The sequence below is a fragment of the Haplochromis burtoni genome, unplaced genomic scaffold, assembly GCF_018398535.1.
Source record: "Haplochromis burtoni strain Fernald_Lab_line unplaced genomic scaffold, NCSU_Asbu1 Contig_28, whole genome shotgun sequence".
Taxonomy (NCBI): Eukaryota; Metazoa; Chordata; class Actinopteri; order Cichliformes; family Cichlidae; genus Haplochromis; species Haplochromis burtoni.
This window is the reverse complement of record NW_024582389.1, coordinates 19462-38197: the sequence shown is the minus strand read 5'-3', so window position 1 is coordinate 38197 and position 18736 is coordinate 19462. Positions and strand designations below refer to the sequence as shown.

The following is an 18736-nucleotide window of genomic DNA, read 5'->3' as shown; positions in this document are numbered from 1 at the left end:
CTACTTTGTGAATCTTGCAACACAAGAAAGTAATTACGTTTCTGACCATCTCTTCGCCGTGCCAGAGCAATGGGATACAGCAGGGTGTTGGTGCCCAGATCTGTGCAACTCAACCAGCGCAGTGAAGACAATTTTAATGGCTCAAACAAAATGAGACACAAGGATGGACCCACTAATCTGCTTTCATATCATTCTAAATACAAAATAATGAGATAAAAAAAACCCAATGGTGATACATAAAGTGTGATCAGAATTTTTTTTTGTTAATTTCAAGTTTCTCTTAATAAACTTGAAAAAAAGGGAAGCTTCATGATTTCCACGCCGCTCAGCAAACTGAGCTAATGAACTAAAAATGGACACGGATGGTAGCGAGCCAAAGCCATGCTGACTGCACAATTACACACGGAAACAAAGTGCTGCGGACTCATAGATGGCACCAATAATCACCAATAATAACAACAGATTTAGTAAAGTGGGGTAGCATTACTCTGTGGGACTATAACTGAAAATATTTCAACAACTTGCGCTGTAGTTCCAATTTTTTCAAACATTTTGAAAACGTGGCAGCTTTAATACTGTAGCAGTCCAATAATACTTGGACAAAGTACATTTTCAATTATTTTAGGCAGCAGTGGTTCCAACAATTACCGTAGTTTTTTTTAGAAAGACAATTATCACAAACTCAGTGAGAGGAAATCAGTTAAATGAACATGCAGGAAGAAAGGCTGATTAATATGTGAACGTTTGACTGAATAAGTAAATGTAAACACTGCAGCGACAAAACCAAAGTGTCCATCTTCAACTTGTGTTGAGCCATTTTTATCTGGTCCAAAAATATAAATCCGACTGATGAGCTGCAAGAAATGTCAGCAGATCCAGTGAGCAATGATATCTAGCCCAAAAGACCAGCACTGCCTTCATTGAGCCATGTGACCGACAATGAATAAAGATAACAGTTTCAGCGTTGCTTTCATTAACTTAAGAAAAAAAAAAGTGGCACGTGATCTTTTAAGATTCCTGTGGGTAGAAAGCAGAACTGGAAGCAGACATTAAAGCTGCAGAGCCGGGCATGTGCGGCGTCTGTGAACTCAGTTTGACTGTGCATCAAACAGCCCGGTCTTTTAGTGTGAATGGAAAACAAGCACGGGAAAAAAAAAAATCCCACTGCATTTTGATTTGATATGTTTCGGTCTTTTACTCTGGTGTGACAGAGCAACACATCATAGTCTGTTCGCTCATTTCCACACCTCACCAGTAAGCAGTGATAGTAAACTGGTTTATTTTCATTACTTACACATAGAACTGTATCTAATTTGGCTTTAATGTGTGCTGGAGATCTTTATAACAGCTGGAGACAGTCTGGTCCGGTTCTAAAACAAATTGAGCTTAAACAGAGTCTGCACAAACACAGACGCTGGCTGCAATCCTGTCACAATCAAGCACTGATGGGGAAAAGGCACTGAAGAAGTGAACATCACATATTGATTGCACCTTAAAAAAGGAGACAGTGGGTTGTCTTCATGTAACAAAAACTTAGTCCCCAGGCCCACTAGGCCATTCTTTGGGCCATGTGTGGTGTAATTTAAACCCAAATGTGACTCACTCCTTAGTATCAGGACATGAGGAAAAGGCAGACAGCACTCAGAAATGGCCTTTTCTGCTCAGTGACCTGGGCTGTCAGGTCCACTCTTATAAAAGCACACTTACAGGTCATGAAAGAATGGGAATATTTCAGTGTTAGTAATACAGAGAAAGGTTTTTGAGTGCTTTGGCATTAGCAGAACTTCAGATCTGATTACTAATCCAATGTGGTTTGAGCAAAGACAAACATAAAACATCTTCAATTTAGGAGAGGAAACTTTAAATGTGGGTTTTATAAAATCCACAAAATCCAGTTAATCACACAGACTGATTTTCTTTACAAAAATAAAAAGGCTGTTTGGTGTGAACCATGCAAAAAAAACTTAAGACGGTTGACAATCTTCTTTAGAGTTGACATCTGGCTTGGATCACATAAAAAGCAAGACATGTAATGATGAAAAGTTAGAAACAAAACCAAATAAAACCCCCAAACCCATGGGTGACACCAAAACGTGCACAGATCAACAAATTCCTAAAGTCGTGTTCATGTGTCTATCATAAGGAAAACACTGAATGGTGTTAGAGGAAGGCTGGTTCCCAAAAACCAAATCTGCAGCATATTTTAAGTTTGTGAAAGATATAAAAGAAGAAATCTTAGCACAGAGGAGTGGCTGGGAGGAAAGAGGTGAAATGAGCAGCGCTGTATCCATCTCTTCCCTTTCTCTGTTTCTCTTTGTTGTCGACTTGCTTCCCCTCTTCCGCACGTGGTCCCTGCTGACTTCATCAGCACATCTCACAAATACAAACACAGAGCTGGATATTTAACACTTCTGTGACGTCACAGTTGTGCAAACCCATGCGACAGGAAAAGATGGCCGATCAAGGTCATTTCTGCTCTTTAGTTACAGATCATGCAGGTGAAAAGCTAAAACAGATATCCATATAGAGGCTGTGTGACTGTTAATAGCTTGTCCCAAGCATGCTGTGTGAGGAATAAAGTTTACCTTTACCAGACTGTTAGAAGAAGAAAAGAATCTAAGATATGGGTACAAATTAACTGCACTGAAAGGACATGAGTGTTGCTCCTGTCCTTTCCATGTCAGAAAGAAAGCTGGTTTAAGTAAGTTTGAATGCGGCATGGTTGTTGGCACCAACAACAGCTGCACAACAGTTTCTGAGTATTTTAGAAACTGCTGATATTTCCCCACACAACAGTCTCTAGAGTTTATAGAGAATTTTCTGAAAAACAGAAAGGATCCAATGAGCAGCAGGTTGTCTGGGTGAAAATGGCTTGTTGATGTCAAGAAGTCAGAGGAGAATGGCCAGATTGTGTTGAGCTGAGGCAACAGCGAAGCTGTTTGCACACTGAAAACGATGACTAGTGATCATACAAAGTGAATGACATTCCTTGAATTCAGTGGACTATGGGTGAAAAAACACTGGCAACACAGAGTGAGTGGACCTGAGATAAATTTTTCTGAACTATCAGGTGAGAGATTAAAGCGACTACCAATGAGAGCCCAGGATACTGTTGACTGATGTGTGACTTCGTAGTCGAGGGTCAATACTAGTCAACTGGAGCCTGGAAACTTTGCAAGCAACCAGCTGTCAGCTTCAAACAATGCAAAACAACCTAACTGCATCTGTTTTTTAACGCCGCAAATCAAATAACCACCTGTTACGACCAAGCTATAGAAGAGCACACATAAATGCATAACACATTGAATGTTGAAGCAGATAAGCTACAGCAACAGAAGACCAGACTGGATGGCACTCCTGTCAATTAACAACAGGAAACTGGGGGTATAACTCACACAGGCTCACCAGAACTGGACAACAGATGATTGGAAATATGTTGCCTGATTTGAGGAGTCTTAATTTCTGCTGTAACATTTATATACTGGCGTCAGAATTGGGTGTAAACAACGTGAAAGAACAGATCCATCCCACGTTGTATCAACGGCTGAGGATAGTGGTGGCGGTGTAATGGTGTGGAACATGGTTTCTTGTAACACTTTGAGCCGAGCATCATTTAAACACCACAGCATACCTGATTATTGTTGCTGATCAAGTCCAGGATTGGGTTTCGATTACATTTTTTACATTAATACTCAACTAAATAACAACCGTAAGAACACATCTAGCTCTCATACGGCATTTTAATGAGTATGACAAAAAAATGGCTATTATTCATAAAGTTATAGTCATATAAAGAAATTAATTCAACTGTTTCAATTTTCTAAGTTTCACCAGCAGTGACAGCCAACACCACCGTGTGACACCCTGTCTTGTTGGTCAGTGTTTTATTCACACACAGATACACAGCAGGAACACAAGTACGCATGTGTCTTGTTGCGCTCACGAGGGGCAACTGTCACCACATCACAGGGGTAGCATCTGACCTACAGAACACACACGCACACACACATACACACACGTTTGTTGGCTCCCTCTACTTGCCTCTGTCTTTGTCTCAATATTCCCACTTCTCTTAAAGCCCAATCCCTCCTTTCTCCCTCATTAGTTTTCATTCCCTGCGCCGCGCTTTCCTTTTCTCTATCCTTCTCTCTCCACACAGAAGTAGGGCACAGTGGCTCGACTGTTTATAGCAATGCAGCTGCAAGCGGGGAAAAGAGCAAAGAGACACATCGGGGAGAAAACAGAGAGAAGGAGGGGAGAACACACTCAGCCCAGTTTAATATTTCTGCCCTTACAAAAAAAAAAAACCCCACACACACCCTTTCTGCAGACGAGCCATTTCAGCTGGTGTCAAAGTCTGTCTTTATGACCTCATGATCAGCACGATCAAGACCTCATGTAAGGCCTGCACACACAAACATACCCTTAACTGACCATAAATCAGTGGACGATTTTATTACTTTGTATCTCTGTTTAATTATTAATCTAACTGACAGGTCGTAGAAGGCATCATCTACCTTCTACGTAAGCGTAGCCTCACACAGAGACTAGCTTTTCTATTAGTATCTACATTAGATCAATTTCAATTTACCGACTTTCATTTCATTACTGGGACTGAGACAAACAAGTAGCAAATCCAATTTTACCGAAGAGAAAAGAGAAACCCTCACACTGACCGAAACCCTCCTTTAACTAGAGCAAATCTATATGTGGCAGCATGTGTGCATTCAGTTTAAGACAAGAGATGTATTGACCTTTAACACTACTCTTTAATGTTGCGTTAAATGTTGTGACATGCTATGACCCTCCACAACAGATTGTGTGTGTGTGTTTTGATAATATTGGAGGAAGAGAGTAATAATTGCAATTCTTGTCCTATGACATGCAGCAGCACCAAAAACTACGCTGCACATTCATGCAAAACCCAAATTAACTAACAATACAGCTGCTGCAGAACAATGAGAGGGAAGGCTGCAATCAAACCACAAACTGCTCCCATAATTATCCTCTGGAGCTCATTTAATTTCATGTAAGCTGATGAAGAGCAGCCTCTTTTTGTCGCTGTCACTTAGTGGAAAATTTGTCCCCTGACTTTAACTATTTATTCATTTGAATTTTCCTTTAACCGACCGCAGATATTGTGCAACGACCCCGTGCATTAGATAACAGTGGTGCTCGAAAAACAAAAAAAACATCTTCCAGAAGACGCATTAACTGGCTAATCCATGGCACATGACGATTAAACGAATGCAGAATGATAACCCAAGAGGCATTTACAAGTTATTTTAGAGCCGCCCCTCCCTCCACTCGAAAAGCGTTTTGCTTATTGTTCCCCTCAGTCGGATATTTGACCTTCACTGCGCAGCGTGACTTGCAGAGCTTGACTGTGAGATGAGCGTTTTCGTATTTGTCTGCTAAAAGGTCGAAACTTTCTTTGTGCCCAACTTGAATCTGAGTTTTAAGACGTGCACATATGGCAATGACATTGGAGCCAATTATGCCCAAAATTGTAGCTCGGCCAGCTGATACGCTGACCGCAGACCGAGAGTTTCAGTGAAACAGCGGGCATCGAGTTTAAAACAATCAAATAAAAACCATAGAGTAATGAAATATTTTCGAACAGCTGTGAAGGGGGATGAGTAGATATAACTTCAAGGAGCATTATTGAAAAAGTGCGTCAGTGTGACAGGATCTTTAGCTTCTTTAGTCCATTATGTTAAAGCAAAGCAGCAAAAGTTAATAAAAGAACATACTCATAGGTATTATGAGTATAATTTATACGATTAAATAAGAAATATAAACTTAAAGGCAAGCACAAAAGCAAAAAGCTCCTTTGCTTATTTATTTAATAACTTTATATTTATGAAAGACCACTGCTATGTAATATAATAGAGGTGGAGTAGTAAGTAGCAGTCACAGTTTAGCCCCGTTTTGTTTGGCTTGTGTGCAAAATAATGCACATGCACAAGAAATTAAGGACCTGCTTATCAGAAGCAGCAACACCGAAAACAAACAGCCAAACAAACAATAAAAAATAAACACTAATGCAAAGCCACAGAGCAGCTTTCTACAGACACGTTTTGCACAACCTATTCACAAAGTGTTTCATCTGAAGCTTAATCAGTGGCTCTGCTCGGCCACTGATTAATTACACACTGATGACACAGAATTACACAGCTGAAATAGGACCACTCGTCTACAAACGCTCAAACATACACAACACTAATCTGCACACAAATGCTGTGACATTGTGCTGCTCTCTCACAGACACTCCTTGTCCATGTGTAGGTCACACACTGACATGTATGTAGCTGTGTGCACACACTCAGCTGACACAAAGCACTGCGCACACACACATATATATGATGTGCAGTATCTTCCTACACTGCACACATGCAGTCTTTTCCAAAAAAGCAGCACCGCTGAGTATCAATCCGATTGGTTTCTCCAACAACACACACCCACGCATGGAGACAGGAGCAGGAGGCACTTACTGATTTTCTCCTCGGCTTGGGAGAAAGGGAAGCAGCACAGTTGACCCATGGCGCCTCCTTCCCTCTCCTCCTGTTCCCCTAGCCCTGCTGTTACCCCTCTTTTTCCTCAGCCCCTTGTTCTAAGCCTGACGGATGGAGGGAGAGCCCCGCTTCTCCTCCCGTCTTGCCCTCTCTGTCACTTGTTCTCCTCCCCTCTCAAAGGGCAGACAAACCCAGTGAGGATGAAAGCAACCAAACAAGAAAAAAACCCCCAAAAACCCTCCCTCTCCGTCCGTGCAGCCCGAAGAAGACAGAGAAAGACAGCAGACGCTGGAAAAAAATGAACGAGTGATTCCTTGCTCTTGCTCTACTTTGCACTAACACAGGGAGGAGGGGGGTGTGTATCAGAGAGAGGGAGAGAGATAGAGAAAGAGGGAGGAGAGAGAAAGAGAAGAGAATGGGAGAGCTGGACGGTGCATGTGTAGGAGACAAAAAGACAGAACAAATAAAGAGTGATTTTGGTTTGAAGTGAGCAAAGCAGGGGAGGGGCGTGCATGAGTAAGATAAAGAGTGGATGTGTGTGAAACTAGATGAGGACAGAGGAGGAGGGCTGCACGTATGAGCAGGCTTCAGTGAGAGGACACTGAGCAAGCCTTCGGATGTGGAAAAGGGAGCAGTGCGTATGAGGAGACGGCGGACATCGCTCTGTGTTTGTGTGTGTGTGGAGGGGTCGGGTGCCTACAAGCTCCGCCTCCTCTCGTCACTGTAGCTTGAATAATGATTGTTGAACAGCCGGCAGCTGCAGCCTGCTACTGGGTTTATCTGTGTAATTTATGAGGTCTGGAATGGAATTAGGACGTGGTGAAATAAAGAGGATAACATACATTACAGATAAAAAAAAAAGTAAAAATTCTGGACTCAAGTGTGGATTATGACTAAAACAATAGTCAGGGCTAAACACCGACGTCCCAAGATGAGGGTCAAGGAAAGACACATAAGGAGATTATCATCAGCTTCCTATATATATCCACTCTCTTATTGTGAAGGTTGCAGTCATTCAGATGTAATGACTAGTAATTCAGTGTGGCATTTACATCCTGGATCTCAATGAGCCTGACTGGGGGTGCTGAGCTGTTAATGTCTTCTTTTTAACATCTTTACAGCAAGTTAGTTGGCAATAAGTGATTTTCAAATGCTAAACAAAAAATGGTTTGGGAAAAAAGCTTGTCATGGTTTCTCAATTTTTGCAGGTAAATATTTGCTCTATTTTGTTTGTTGTCTGGTGACAGTTGTCTTAATTTTTTTGTTATTATTTGTAAAATCAGGTAAATGCGCTCTAGACGACATAGACTACTCCTTATTATTAGAGATGCAATCGATCATTATCCAACCTGGATATAAATTCAATTGGAAATAAGCATGTCAATTACTGGAAATACAGTTAGCAGATAGGGCTGGGCCATACTGGCAGGCATGTCTGACAGCGAGAGCAGTGTTAGCACCTAAAAACTAAAGAAAATCCAACAAAGCACAGTTCTTTTTAAATGATGCAGGAAAACTGATCCTGCTAACAGTGGAAACAACAAACGTTTCACCATTTGAGGTTAAAGCACATCACCGAGTACAGCCAGACCGAATCCACATGAGGAAGACTAGGGCTAGACCCAAGACACAAAATATTTTCTAATTTTATTACACAATACTGTGTAGTTCCTGAAGAGTTACAAGAATGATCTACATTTCTGTTAAACTGGTGTGTCAGGCAGTCAAAATTTCAAAGGAAACCACTTCTTAGGCTTTTTTGTGCTCACATGTAGGGCTGAGTATTGTCACTGATTTCTAGAATCGATTCGATTCAGATTCACAAGGTCCCGATTCGATTCAATTGAATTAGATTTGAATCTGGTAAATTTTGCCTAAGACTAGTGCTGGGCGATATGGAAAAATATTTATCACGATATGAATTATTTTATATCACGATAACGATATATATCACAATATACCACCTGACCTGTGGTCATATGGAAAGTACGCAGTCTGTAAACAGCGAGCGCAGAGGGTGCAGTCTTTGTTAATGAAATGGATGGTTATGCTCATGTAGGGCTGCGTATCTCTGCTCGTTCATAGGTCAGTCGTCAAAGCATAATGCACAACATAATAATGCACAACACCGCAAAAATGACGTCACTTCCGGTTCCGGGCAGGTAATGGCGGACATGCGATAGTTCGCGCTGACCAACAACAACACTTCCAACATAGGAAGTGTTATGAAAAGCTGATTGGAAAAGCGTGTTTCTAGAATATTATGTTTTTGTTGCTGCAAGTGCTTTTTATGCAATTTTTGCAAAGCTATATGTGGAAGGAAACCATGACCTAGGACAAGCTGGTAGCATAAGATGTAAATGGCCTGTATTTGTATAGCACTTTTCTAGTCCCTAAGGACCCCAAAGCACTTTACACATTCAGTCATCCACCCATTCACACACTGGTGATGGCAGCTACATTGTAGCCACAGCCACCCTGGGTCGCACTGACAGAGGCGAGGCTGCCGGAGACTGGCGCCACCGGGCCCTCTGACCACCACCAGTAGGCAACGGGTGAAGTGTCTTGCACGAGGACACAACGACCAAGACTGTCCAAGCCGGGGCTCGAACCGGCAACCTTCCGATTACAAGGCGAATTCCACGATCGTCCCAAGATTTAAGTAGAACTCCTCCGGTTTCATATGCAAAAAAAAATTATTGCCCTAGCTTACATGGTTCCAGTTATACAGGGATTTAAAAATAATTAGGCAAAACGGAGCGTGCCCACTCCGACCGGCTTTAAAGTGTTAATGATATATTTTATGTAATAATTTATAAAATTAGGTTAGAAACGATAGAAGACAAATGGCACGATAGACACTTTTCTATCGTCCACACGATATATATCGTCATATTGCCCAGCTCTACCTAAGACAGTTAGAAATATTATAATTCTGATCATTTATCAGTACTGACACTTGTGAGACTTCATCAGAGGTGTAAGCATCACAGCAGATGCCTTCGTATCAAAGTAACTGAGGATAAAACAGAAAAACATGAAGGAGATTTTCCTGGCCTGGCTTTTTATAGCAGATAACCTTAAAAATATTCTGCAGTAGAACAAAAACGGAAGAAAACATGACTCAGTATATGAACATTACCTGATGCTGAGATTTCTTTTCCTATTTCTTTCCTATGCCAGCATGGGGGCGACCGTGGCTCAGGGGGTTGGGAAGCGTATCTGTAACCGGAAGGTCGCTGGTTCGATCCCCGGGCTCTCTGTCCTGGTCGTTGTGTCCTTGGGCAAGACACTTTACACTTTACCCTACCGAGTGATAAGTGAAAAGTATCGTCTGTGAATTGATTGGTTTCTTGTGCTTATCTTTAACGAGTACATCTCTTGGTCTTGGCTTAATCCAGCTCGATGATGTCAGCAGGTTTTTCAATATTTATAAAAAGAAAGCTGCTCGACAGCGATGATGTAATGTGCATTATGGTGCCTAAAAATGCAGATGTTCCTGCTCCTCTTTCAGGTGAGCGTGAGGTCCTACATTCAAAGGCACTGACCTCAAAGAAGGATCGCAGATGGAGCTCAGGCATTGCAGGCATTGCAACTATTCCAGCAAAGAAAAAAAATGTTTTGCTTCATCCATCTGTGAAAATGGATTATGATAATGGCCAACAGAGTCAAAACAGACCATCAGATTGTGCCTGTTTTAATGAAGTTGTTCTCAGGGCACAAAACACAAAATATGGACGCGCATGATCCCTGTAACACTTTCTCTGTGGAAACTCACACCTAAATCAAAACGGTGGGCTGCTGAAGAAATTATATCCACGTATGTATATCCCACTTTCTAGCTCTGCAAGCCAACATGCAATCTGCAAAAAGTAGAGAAGCAAGGATCAATTTTACATGAGGATGGTGATGAGAACTGGGCCTCCAGGTATAAGGCAGAGACCAAACAGCTGTAATCAAGGTAAGATTACAACCAGGAGCACGAGTATCACGCTGCATGATCTGTGCTGTGTGCCAGTACGTGTGTTATGTATCTTCTAAGCCTTGCCAACACAATCCTTGTTCACCACCAGCTGCACCTGCCAGATTTTCCTTTCTACAACTTCACCCTATACTCCACAATGAAATTAAAGTTAAAGAGTTGTTTTTTTTTAAATAAGGAGACAGATTCAGCGTGCACTGCAGACCCACAAACCATCCAGAGGTGCACAAGGAGTCCATTTTCAGGGGTACATAAGACAAATTTTAAAAAAGGTGAGTGAGGGGCCTCATTCTCCCTAAACTTAAGGTCTCAACTGGATGAGTCAAACACCAACACCTCCCCTTGCATGTTTTCAAGTTTCAATACCACTCCGTGGTTAGTTAGTAAGTGTTTGAAATCACGTGCGCACCTTCCATGGAAACTACAGGTGACCATGAAAATCTATAATCATTTTTCTCCAGCAACCAGAGGCTGCCAGGGCCTCAACAACTGCTCTGTCGGTCTGCGCGGCTGTGGCTTCCATATTCATCAATATGGGGGAAAAAAAAACAAACAACAAAAGCAAAGTCAAATTACAGGCAAACAAGTGTTAAGCTAAAATTTCTAGCCGTCTTTGTTGGGAGCACTTTGCTGCTACGCAGACGACTGTGTGAAACAATGAGGATTCAGGAAGGAGAGTGATTACACACACGACTTATAAAAACATAAGTGTGCATTCAAGTGTCCTCAACAACTCCCTTCAGAAGCTCTGAAGGGAGTTGAGTAATAAATTACTCTCCACCAGTTCCAGGGATGCGTTTTTCTAGCTGCAAGTGTTCATGTGGGTCTGCTTAAAAGCACACCTCTACCCTCCAGCATTAATGGTGGATTACACACAAGAGCTAAGGGTAAGGGGAGATGTGTTAAAGGAAACAAACACACACACACACACATATATGTAAACCATGTGCATTGTGGAGCTTTATAAGCTGAGCTCAGCTGCATAAGTAGACAGTGGAGCCCTTTTTCTATCGGAAAAATTCAGCTCACAGCTGCCACGTTTCACACAAACACACTCGCAGCTGTGAGGAGGTGTTCTTATTGATTTGCCTTGATTTCTATTGAGTATCAGTTACACCATAACAATACAGTATGTGTACACGCAACGCTTGGTATTGATTTTGGGCTTTTTAATGTCAGATGTTCAGGGTTAGCTACAGGGTTACTTATGCAAACAAAAAGCGATGTGAGGATGTTTTATCCCAGAAGAACACATTTATTCTCCGCATGTTAAACCATAAAAACAGTTGGGGTTATTGGTGGTATCTTAAGTACTCTTCTATTTAAGCCTCACAGTGCACACACAGCGATAGCTAAAAAAAAAGAAAAGAAAAAGACACAGTGTGGACTTTGTTTAGCTGATCTGAACTCATGGTGCCTCAGCATTTTGTCACAAGACAGGTTATGCACACAAAGCAAACAAGACAACTGCATACTTTAGATAACCGAGCCCTATTGAGAGCCTGCTGTTATCAATGCTATGTGATTATCTATACACGTGCCCACAGTTATGTAAAACTGTGTAACACACCTGGCATTTCAATAAAATCAACCAATACTTATTTATGTAGCATTACTATAAACATTTGGTCACATAATTTGGCATTTCAAATACGTAAATCAAACCAACACCTCTCCATCTATTCAGTATGAACAAACTGAAAGTTATCTTATTGCTGCTAAGGTAAACTAAAGCTACAGGAAGGTAAATTATAAATCATCTTTCACTGCAAAGAAGATGAGATCTATTCAGCACAGAGGTGCAGATTTACAGATTACTGCTCTCCTGGCGCGGTCGCCACGAGGTAGGATTTTTACCATAAAAACTCAAACTACTTATCAACCTATAAAGGAAAAAAAAGATTACTCATCTGCATTGCACATTTCAGCCAAGACTGAACACAAAACCAAATGGGCTTTTTAGTGGATAATGTGGTCTTTCCACAGTACCGACAGATGAGGTTTTTCTAATTGTCTGTTTTATTTAGACAGAAAACACCACATAAATTCACTTTACTTTGGCTGCTATAAAGTGGCCTGTTTGCTCGTCTAAAGTAGCACATCCCTCTCCCACACACGGGCCTTGTTATGATGTTCAATTGTTTGTTGTGTTGAATCAATTTGGCGAAACTAATGTAAAGTAGCATTTTTCACGTGCTCGCTCCATCAGCGTTCACTCACACTCCAATAAACAAACTGTCCATTGAGCTGGGATCTGTATTTACTCATTCACAGGCTGGTGGAGCTTCTTTCACTCAGTCATACAATACTACTATGTGAAACCCTCAGGCTGTTTGCAAATGTCATTTTGGTAATGTTTTTTCCCCCAAAGTAACATGTAGTAACATGATTCTGGCAATTGGATATGCACCAGAAAGACATAAATTATGGTAAGTATTATGGTAATATCTAGGTAAGTAACACAATTCTCTTTGGTATTTTAATCTTGAATATTTCACAAGTACACATGCATATGAAGAAATCAGCAGCCTTGTGTTGTTGGATTGAATCAAACATCATGTCCCAGAGGTATCTATTGCAATCAGTGGTATCAATTCCTTCATTCTCCAGGAACTATCTACATATTCTTGCCAAATAAAGCCGGACATTGTAGAGCACCAAGATGAAGCCAGGTTAGAGTCTGACAGAAGGCCCAAGGATTCCATCCTGATACCTAATGGCAGGCAGGGTGCCGTTGCCTAGGCTGTGGAGGAATGTGCATCCCTACATGGACATGCTTCACCAGACCATCACTGACCCACCACCAAACCGGTCATGCTGAACGATGTTACAGTCTCCAAACGCTTTCTCGTCTGTCACATGGACTCAGCGTGAACCTACTCTCATTTGTGAAAAGCGCAGGACGCCAGTGGTCGACCTGCCAGGTCTGGTATTCTGTGGCAAACGGGCTTGACACAGCCAGGCTCACTAGCGGACATTCAGACATCAGTCCACCCTCATGAAGTCTGTTTCTGATTGTCTGGTCAGTGAGATTCCCACCAGTGTCCTGCTGGAGATCATTTTGTAGTTCTAGCAGCGCTCATCCTGTTCCTCCTTGCACAAAGGAGCAGATACTGGTCCTGTTGATGGGTTAAGAACTTTTCACAGCCTTGTCCAGTTCTCCTCGACTAACTTCCTGTGTTCTGGCACCTCTCCATGCTCTTGAGACTCCATGCTTATGGAGTAATGATGTGTCATCCTGGAGGAGATTGACTACCTGTACAGCCTCTGCAGGGTCCCGGGATCACCTCATGCTACCAGTAGTCACACTGACCCTAGCCAAATGCAAAACAGGTGAAAAACAGTCAGAAAAGATGAGAAAGGAAAAAATTTGTCAGTGGCCTCCACCTGTAAAACCAATTCTGTTCCTGTTTCTCCAACTTGATTAAGTAGATTTGTATCTGAGACATTTAATTGACTTGATGCTAAACTCTGATTAAAAAGCATTCTTTTAATTTTTTTTGAAAGCCACTACCCAGTTGTCCATCTTTTGCCAGTCCCTCTTGTCATTGCAGTGTCTCCTTAGCTCGACCGAGCCTCCTCCACCTCGCCTTTTAAATCAAGCTTCAATTCGGTTGTCTGTTTAATGTCATCTTCACTCACATCTCCAATTTTCTCTCACCATCTGTCTGGCCTACCTATCTGCCCTTTCCATCCGCACGATCTATTTAATTCTACTGATTGTGCAAGCCCGTTCCTCTCTCCTCCGCCTTTCCATTCTCTTCCCACACTCATTTATCGTTCTCGATTAATCTCACTTATTTCTTGCTCTCTCCTTTTCAATCTCTTTCTGCTGTGCTTCCATCCTCCCATCTATTCGGCCGGATTATTTGATTCCTTTCTCCTTCTCTATTCTCATCTCCTTTATCTTGCTCCAACACACCTGGTATCCTCTTAGCGTTCACTACTGCAAATTGTCAGGTGCTTATAGTTTGCTGCGCTCCCTACAGATTCAGATGTCGACCTGAGATAACATACCTGTGTGCCGCACATAAGCTTTACCGTTCTTTTTTAACATCTGAAAAATTTCTGGCAGGGCCTGCTTGATGCTGGAGCCTTGTTATCTGGTATAATGTGTAATTCCAGGATCATAGTACATGATATTTTTTTCTTTCAAGATGTCAGATACAGCAGTGAGAGTCAAGAAACTGCTACTTGGCCATGAGACAAGACTAGACCCTCATACGACAGCTTGGATTTTCGTAGTGTGCATGAAGGACAAAGGTGATTGTGAAGGGGGTGTTAATCATGGCAGCACTGTCAACGTCCGCGCTCTTCCTCGTCAACATATTCTCATGGTATTCGTCGGGACTATGACACTCTGCAGAATTTGTCAGACTAGCTGAGAAAATGATGTTGTTCCCAGACGATGGACAGTTGTCTTATAGTTTACTTCTAGTAGTAACACAGCATGCAATAAAACAAGCATCTGTTTTACTGTTCTGCGATCATTGGACTAATATTGTGTAATCTGACTGTGTACAATGCCTGATTTAAATTGGGCTGAACTCCCCTTCAAGGTCAACCTCAGTAGTCCCTATGGTTCAGCTTTAGCATTGCTCGTTCGCTGCCTTTAAACTTCCTCTTTGATTAATAGTCGTTTTTCTCCAGTGTGTCAAACTGGTGATCCTTTAACTGGATTTTTATTTCAGGGGAACTTGAAGAGAGGTAAATCTGGCGAGTCGATGGTATTCTTCTAGGTTCCCACCAGTGTTGGTCAAGTTACTTGAAAAAAAGTAATCAGTAACTAATTACTGATTACTTCCCCAAAAAAGTAATCCCATTACTTTACTGATTACTTATTTTCAAAAGTAATTATTTACTTAGTTACTTTTTAAAAACACGATTTACAACCTGAATAGGTAATAAAGCAATAGATCTTTCAGCCCAATTCTACTTTTTCTGCATAATCCAGCATACAAAATGTAATCAAATGGAAAAGTCTCTTTTTAAAACTTGTTTTATCAGTTTTAATCTTTTAACTTTATGCATCAAGCAAAAATTAAATTATATGCACCATTCTCTGACTTGAAGAAAGTAGTTAAACATTTAAACCTATTTTCTGCACATTCCAGCACATAAAATAAAATATTTTTGTGTTTACACTCAGTCTTTTCAAATAGATGCAAGTAAAACACAGCAGAATATAAATATTTTCACCTGTAAAGCAGGAGTGGGGTAGGCGGAGGTTTACCCTGGGGCAGGTGTGCCGCAGCGGTCAGTGGAAGAATCCGCGAGTTTCTCTGCGAGTTTCCCATTATGTGGTAGCGCACTCCCGGTGCTTGCTTGGAAGTTTAGGGGTTTTTTTTCGCTTATAAAAAGAAGTTTTCTTCCCACGCACAACGGACACTAATGTTTTTGTCACTTTTTATGGAATCAAACTCAAAGTAAGGTCAGTACTTCCACATTTTAAATGCTGCACGCTCATACTCTCTCCCGCACTTGATATATGATCCATTGTTGATCTGCACACAGCTGTCATGAGACATTCTCGCAAAAAAAAAAAAAAAAAATTCACGGTTTTAGTAACGCAGCGTTCCTACGGGAAAGTAACGGTAATCTAATTACCGTTTTTGCAATAGTAATCCCTTACTTTACTCGTTACTTGAAAAAAGTAATCAGATTACAGTAATGCGTTACTCTCCAAGTAATGCGTTACTGCCCATCTCTGGTTCCCACTGCAAGGTTTACATGCTTCAAGACATTTTCGTCCTAGGGAACAAATTCACAGAGCACAACTTAAATTGTGGCACAACTTGGTGTCGCTGGATTGACTGCGATTGAACTGTGGACCTCAACTGAAACATGCTGGGTCAAAGCCAGAGACCCACTTTGCCACACAAAAAATCAGGTCAGCTTGAAGGAGAAGTTTCACACCAATAGTTTGCTTACTCTGGTCCGAATCAGTTGATACGTTTGGAAACTTGTAGCTTCTCCCCGTGACTTGGTTTCTTTTCACAGAGAAAAATCCAAGTGACCTCCACGCGAACCTAAAGGCGTCACTACAAACAATGTGTGAATGTTCAATCGGCTTATTGGCCAGATGTGTCTGAGGCGGGAGCAACAAAAATAAATAGAGGAAGAAGATGCTAAGTTCTGTACTATTAAGAAGTATACTGTGTATACTTAAATTATAGTGTACTAAAGTCCCTTGCCACATCCCAGAATACACAGCACACATGGCTACGGAAAGTTTTTCTTAGCTCAGTCTTGCAACAAACCCCTAGTAGCTGTTTCAGATTAAGGTTGGATTGCCTTGGAGTACATGGTCTTGGTGCTGTTCTTTTGGTGAGCACCTGAGTGTTCACACCTGCTCAAATGAACCAGAGCTCAATTTGAAAGGGACTAAAAACTGCAGGTGTGAAAGGATCCGAAAGTGTGCTCTAGAAATGTTCATGCAAAAAGATTTCCAGGTTGCGATTTAAAAGTGTCTCTGAATGCAGTGAAAGGTGCACAAGAAGAAAAAAAACTTGAATGAGAAACTGCCCAAGACATTTATGATTACATGAAAATTGTTTACATTTTAATTTTTGTACAATTATGTTTTCCTCCCTTGTAAACACATCCAGAGTTACTTAAGTATAAATTATGCTGGTCACACCAAAATTGGCAATACCTCTGTTTTATGAGATGGCGCTATATAGCACTAAATCGAAGGCTTTACACAGATGCTCCAGTATAACAGACACTCATATCTTCCCTTCTTACAAGGAATTACAGAGGAGGAGGCGTGTACAGGAAGAGAGGTAGTCTATATTAAATTAAATCAATTATTAGAAACAGAGCCAGGCGGATGTGCCAATATTACCACACGGGAAGACTTAAGCATTAACAGTGAGAGCCTTTAGTATAATTAAGGCTCGTTTGTTTTTACTGTTTTATTTCCCTAGCGTACCCATAATTGTTGTGCTTCCAGTCAAATAAGGACACTGATCACTGCTTTTAAAGCAGTAGCGACAGCCATAAAAACGCATCTTGTAACAAAAGATGAGAAAGAAGGGGAGGAAATCTAAATTATCTGCTTAGTGCCATCAAACAATGAACCACTACCGAAGTAATTCCAAAAAAAGCATTTTTCCATGGTCCCTGCACTCGAATGTTTGGCATGTGTCTTTCAACAAATGCAAAGCAGATAAGATTCAGCGGACCTACCCGTCCTTGTGACTTCTACAAACCAGAGGAGTAAAAAAAAAAAAAAATAAAATAATAATCCATCCAACGAAACTCTTAAATGTTCAAAACATCAGCAGTCCCTGAATGCCGTTAAACTCTTTACAGCTCAATTTTCATCCTTTAAATATTGTAAACCCCTGATTCAATATTTCTCCAGAGAGAAATTAGCCCACTTACACTCAAATTAACAAAACTGCGTCATCAGTCTGTGTAGCTGCTGAGTGGAAAACGAGCACTGCCAAAGAGTTACTTCATAGAAGAAAAAAAAAAACATGCAGCACAGTCTGTACAGAAGTGAGTAACCTTATCTTAACAAAACACCAAAGGGTCAGAGAGCAACAAAGCACTTTCTTGAGTCCATGTGCATGCAGTCCCACAGTGCTGCTGAGCACTTCTAGTCTGTGCATGCCTGTTAATAAGCATTTACACCCATTTATTTGGGTGTCTGTACATAAAGCTGTAGGTGTGAATACTGTAAATACCAAAAGGTCCCGAGTTGACCTAGACCTATTATTCTACCTCCACAGACACAGACTGGAAATAATACACTGACCATCTCCTATGTAAGGCTGCTTTTATTATAGGCTCGACTTCCCTTGGCTGTAACTACATACTAATGGGAAACTGTTCTACCTCTAGGGGGGGGATTTAAAAAAAAAAAAAAAAAAAAAAAATCAGGATAAGTATAACAGTTTAAATGTTCCAGGCACATTTTGTAGTGACATCACGAGTGATGAGGACACTTTTCAACACACGCACACAGACTTCTTTCATTGTTTTGACTCCGTGGCTTAAATTTATGTCACATTCCAACAGGCCAGCGAGTGGAAAGCGAACGAGAAGAGACTCAAGTGTTTTTTGGCATCTTCGTGCTGAACTTTTAGCAACCTGTCCAAACAAAAGTGCACAAACAGCTTTTCCATTTATTCTCTGGCCGCCACAGAACAAAATAAGTCAGATAAACATGTCAGATTTTTGTAAAATCAGACCATTTGTTTTATATTACATCTGCAACACAAACTCTACA

General features: G+C 41.2%; 1 protein-coding gene across 4 annotated transcripts in view; it reads right to left on the bottom strand.

Moving 5' to 3' along the window:
• LOC102297751 (A-kinase anchor protein 7) overlaps nucleotides 1–18736 on the bottom strand; it is a 47728-nt gene that overhangs the window by 13684 nt on the left and 15308 nt on the right. The window contains exon 10 of one of the 4 annotated variants that reach the window (XM_042219094.1): nucleotides 11040–13811. The exons of the other annotated variants lie outside the window; for them this stretch is intronic. Coding sequence (XP_042075028.1) covers nucleotides 13801–13811 — 11 coding nt within the window. The 3' untranslated portion in view covers nucleotides 11040–13800. Of the gene's footprint in view, nucleotides 1–11039; nucleotides 13812–18736 lie in introns of those variants that run through there. 4 annotated transcript variants of the gene reach the window in all.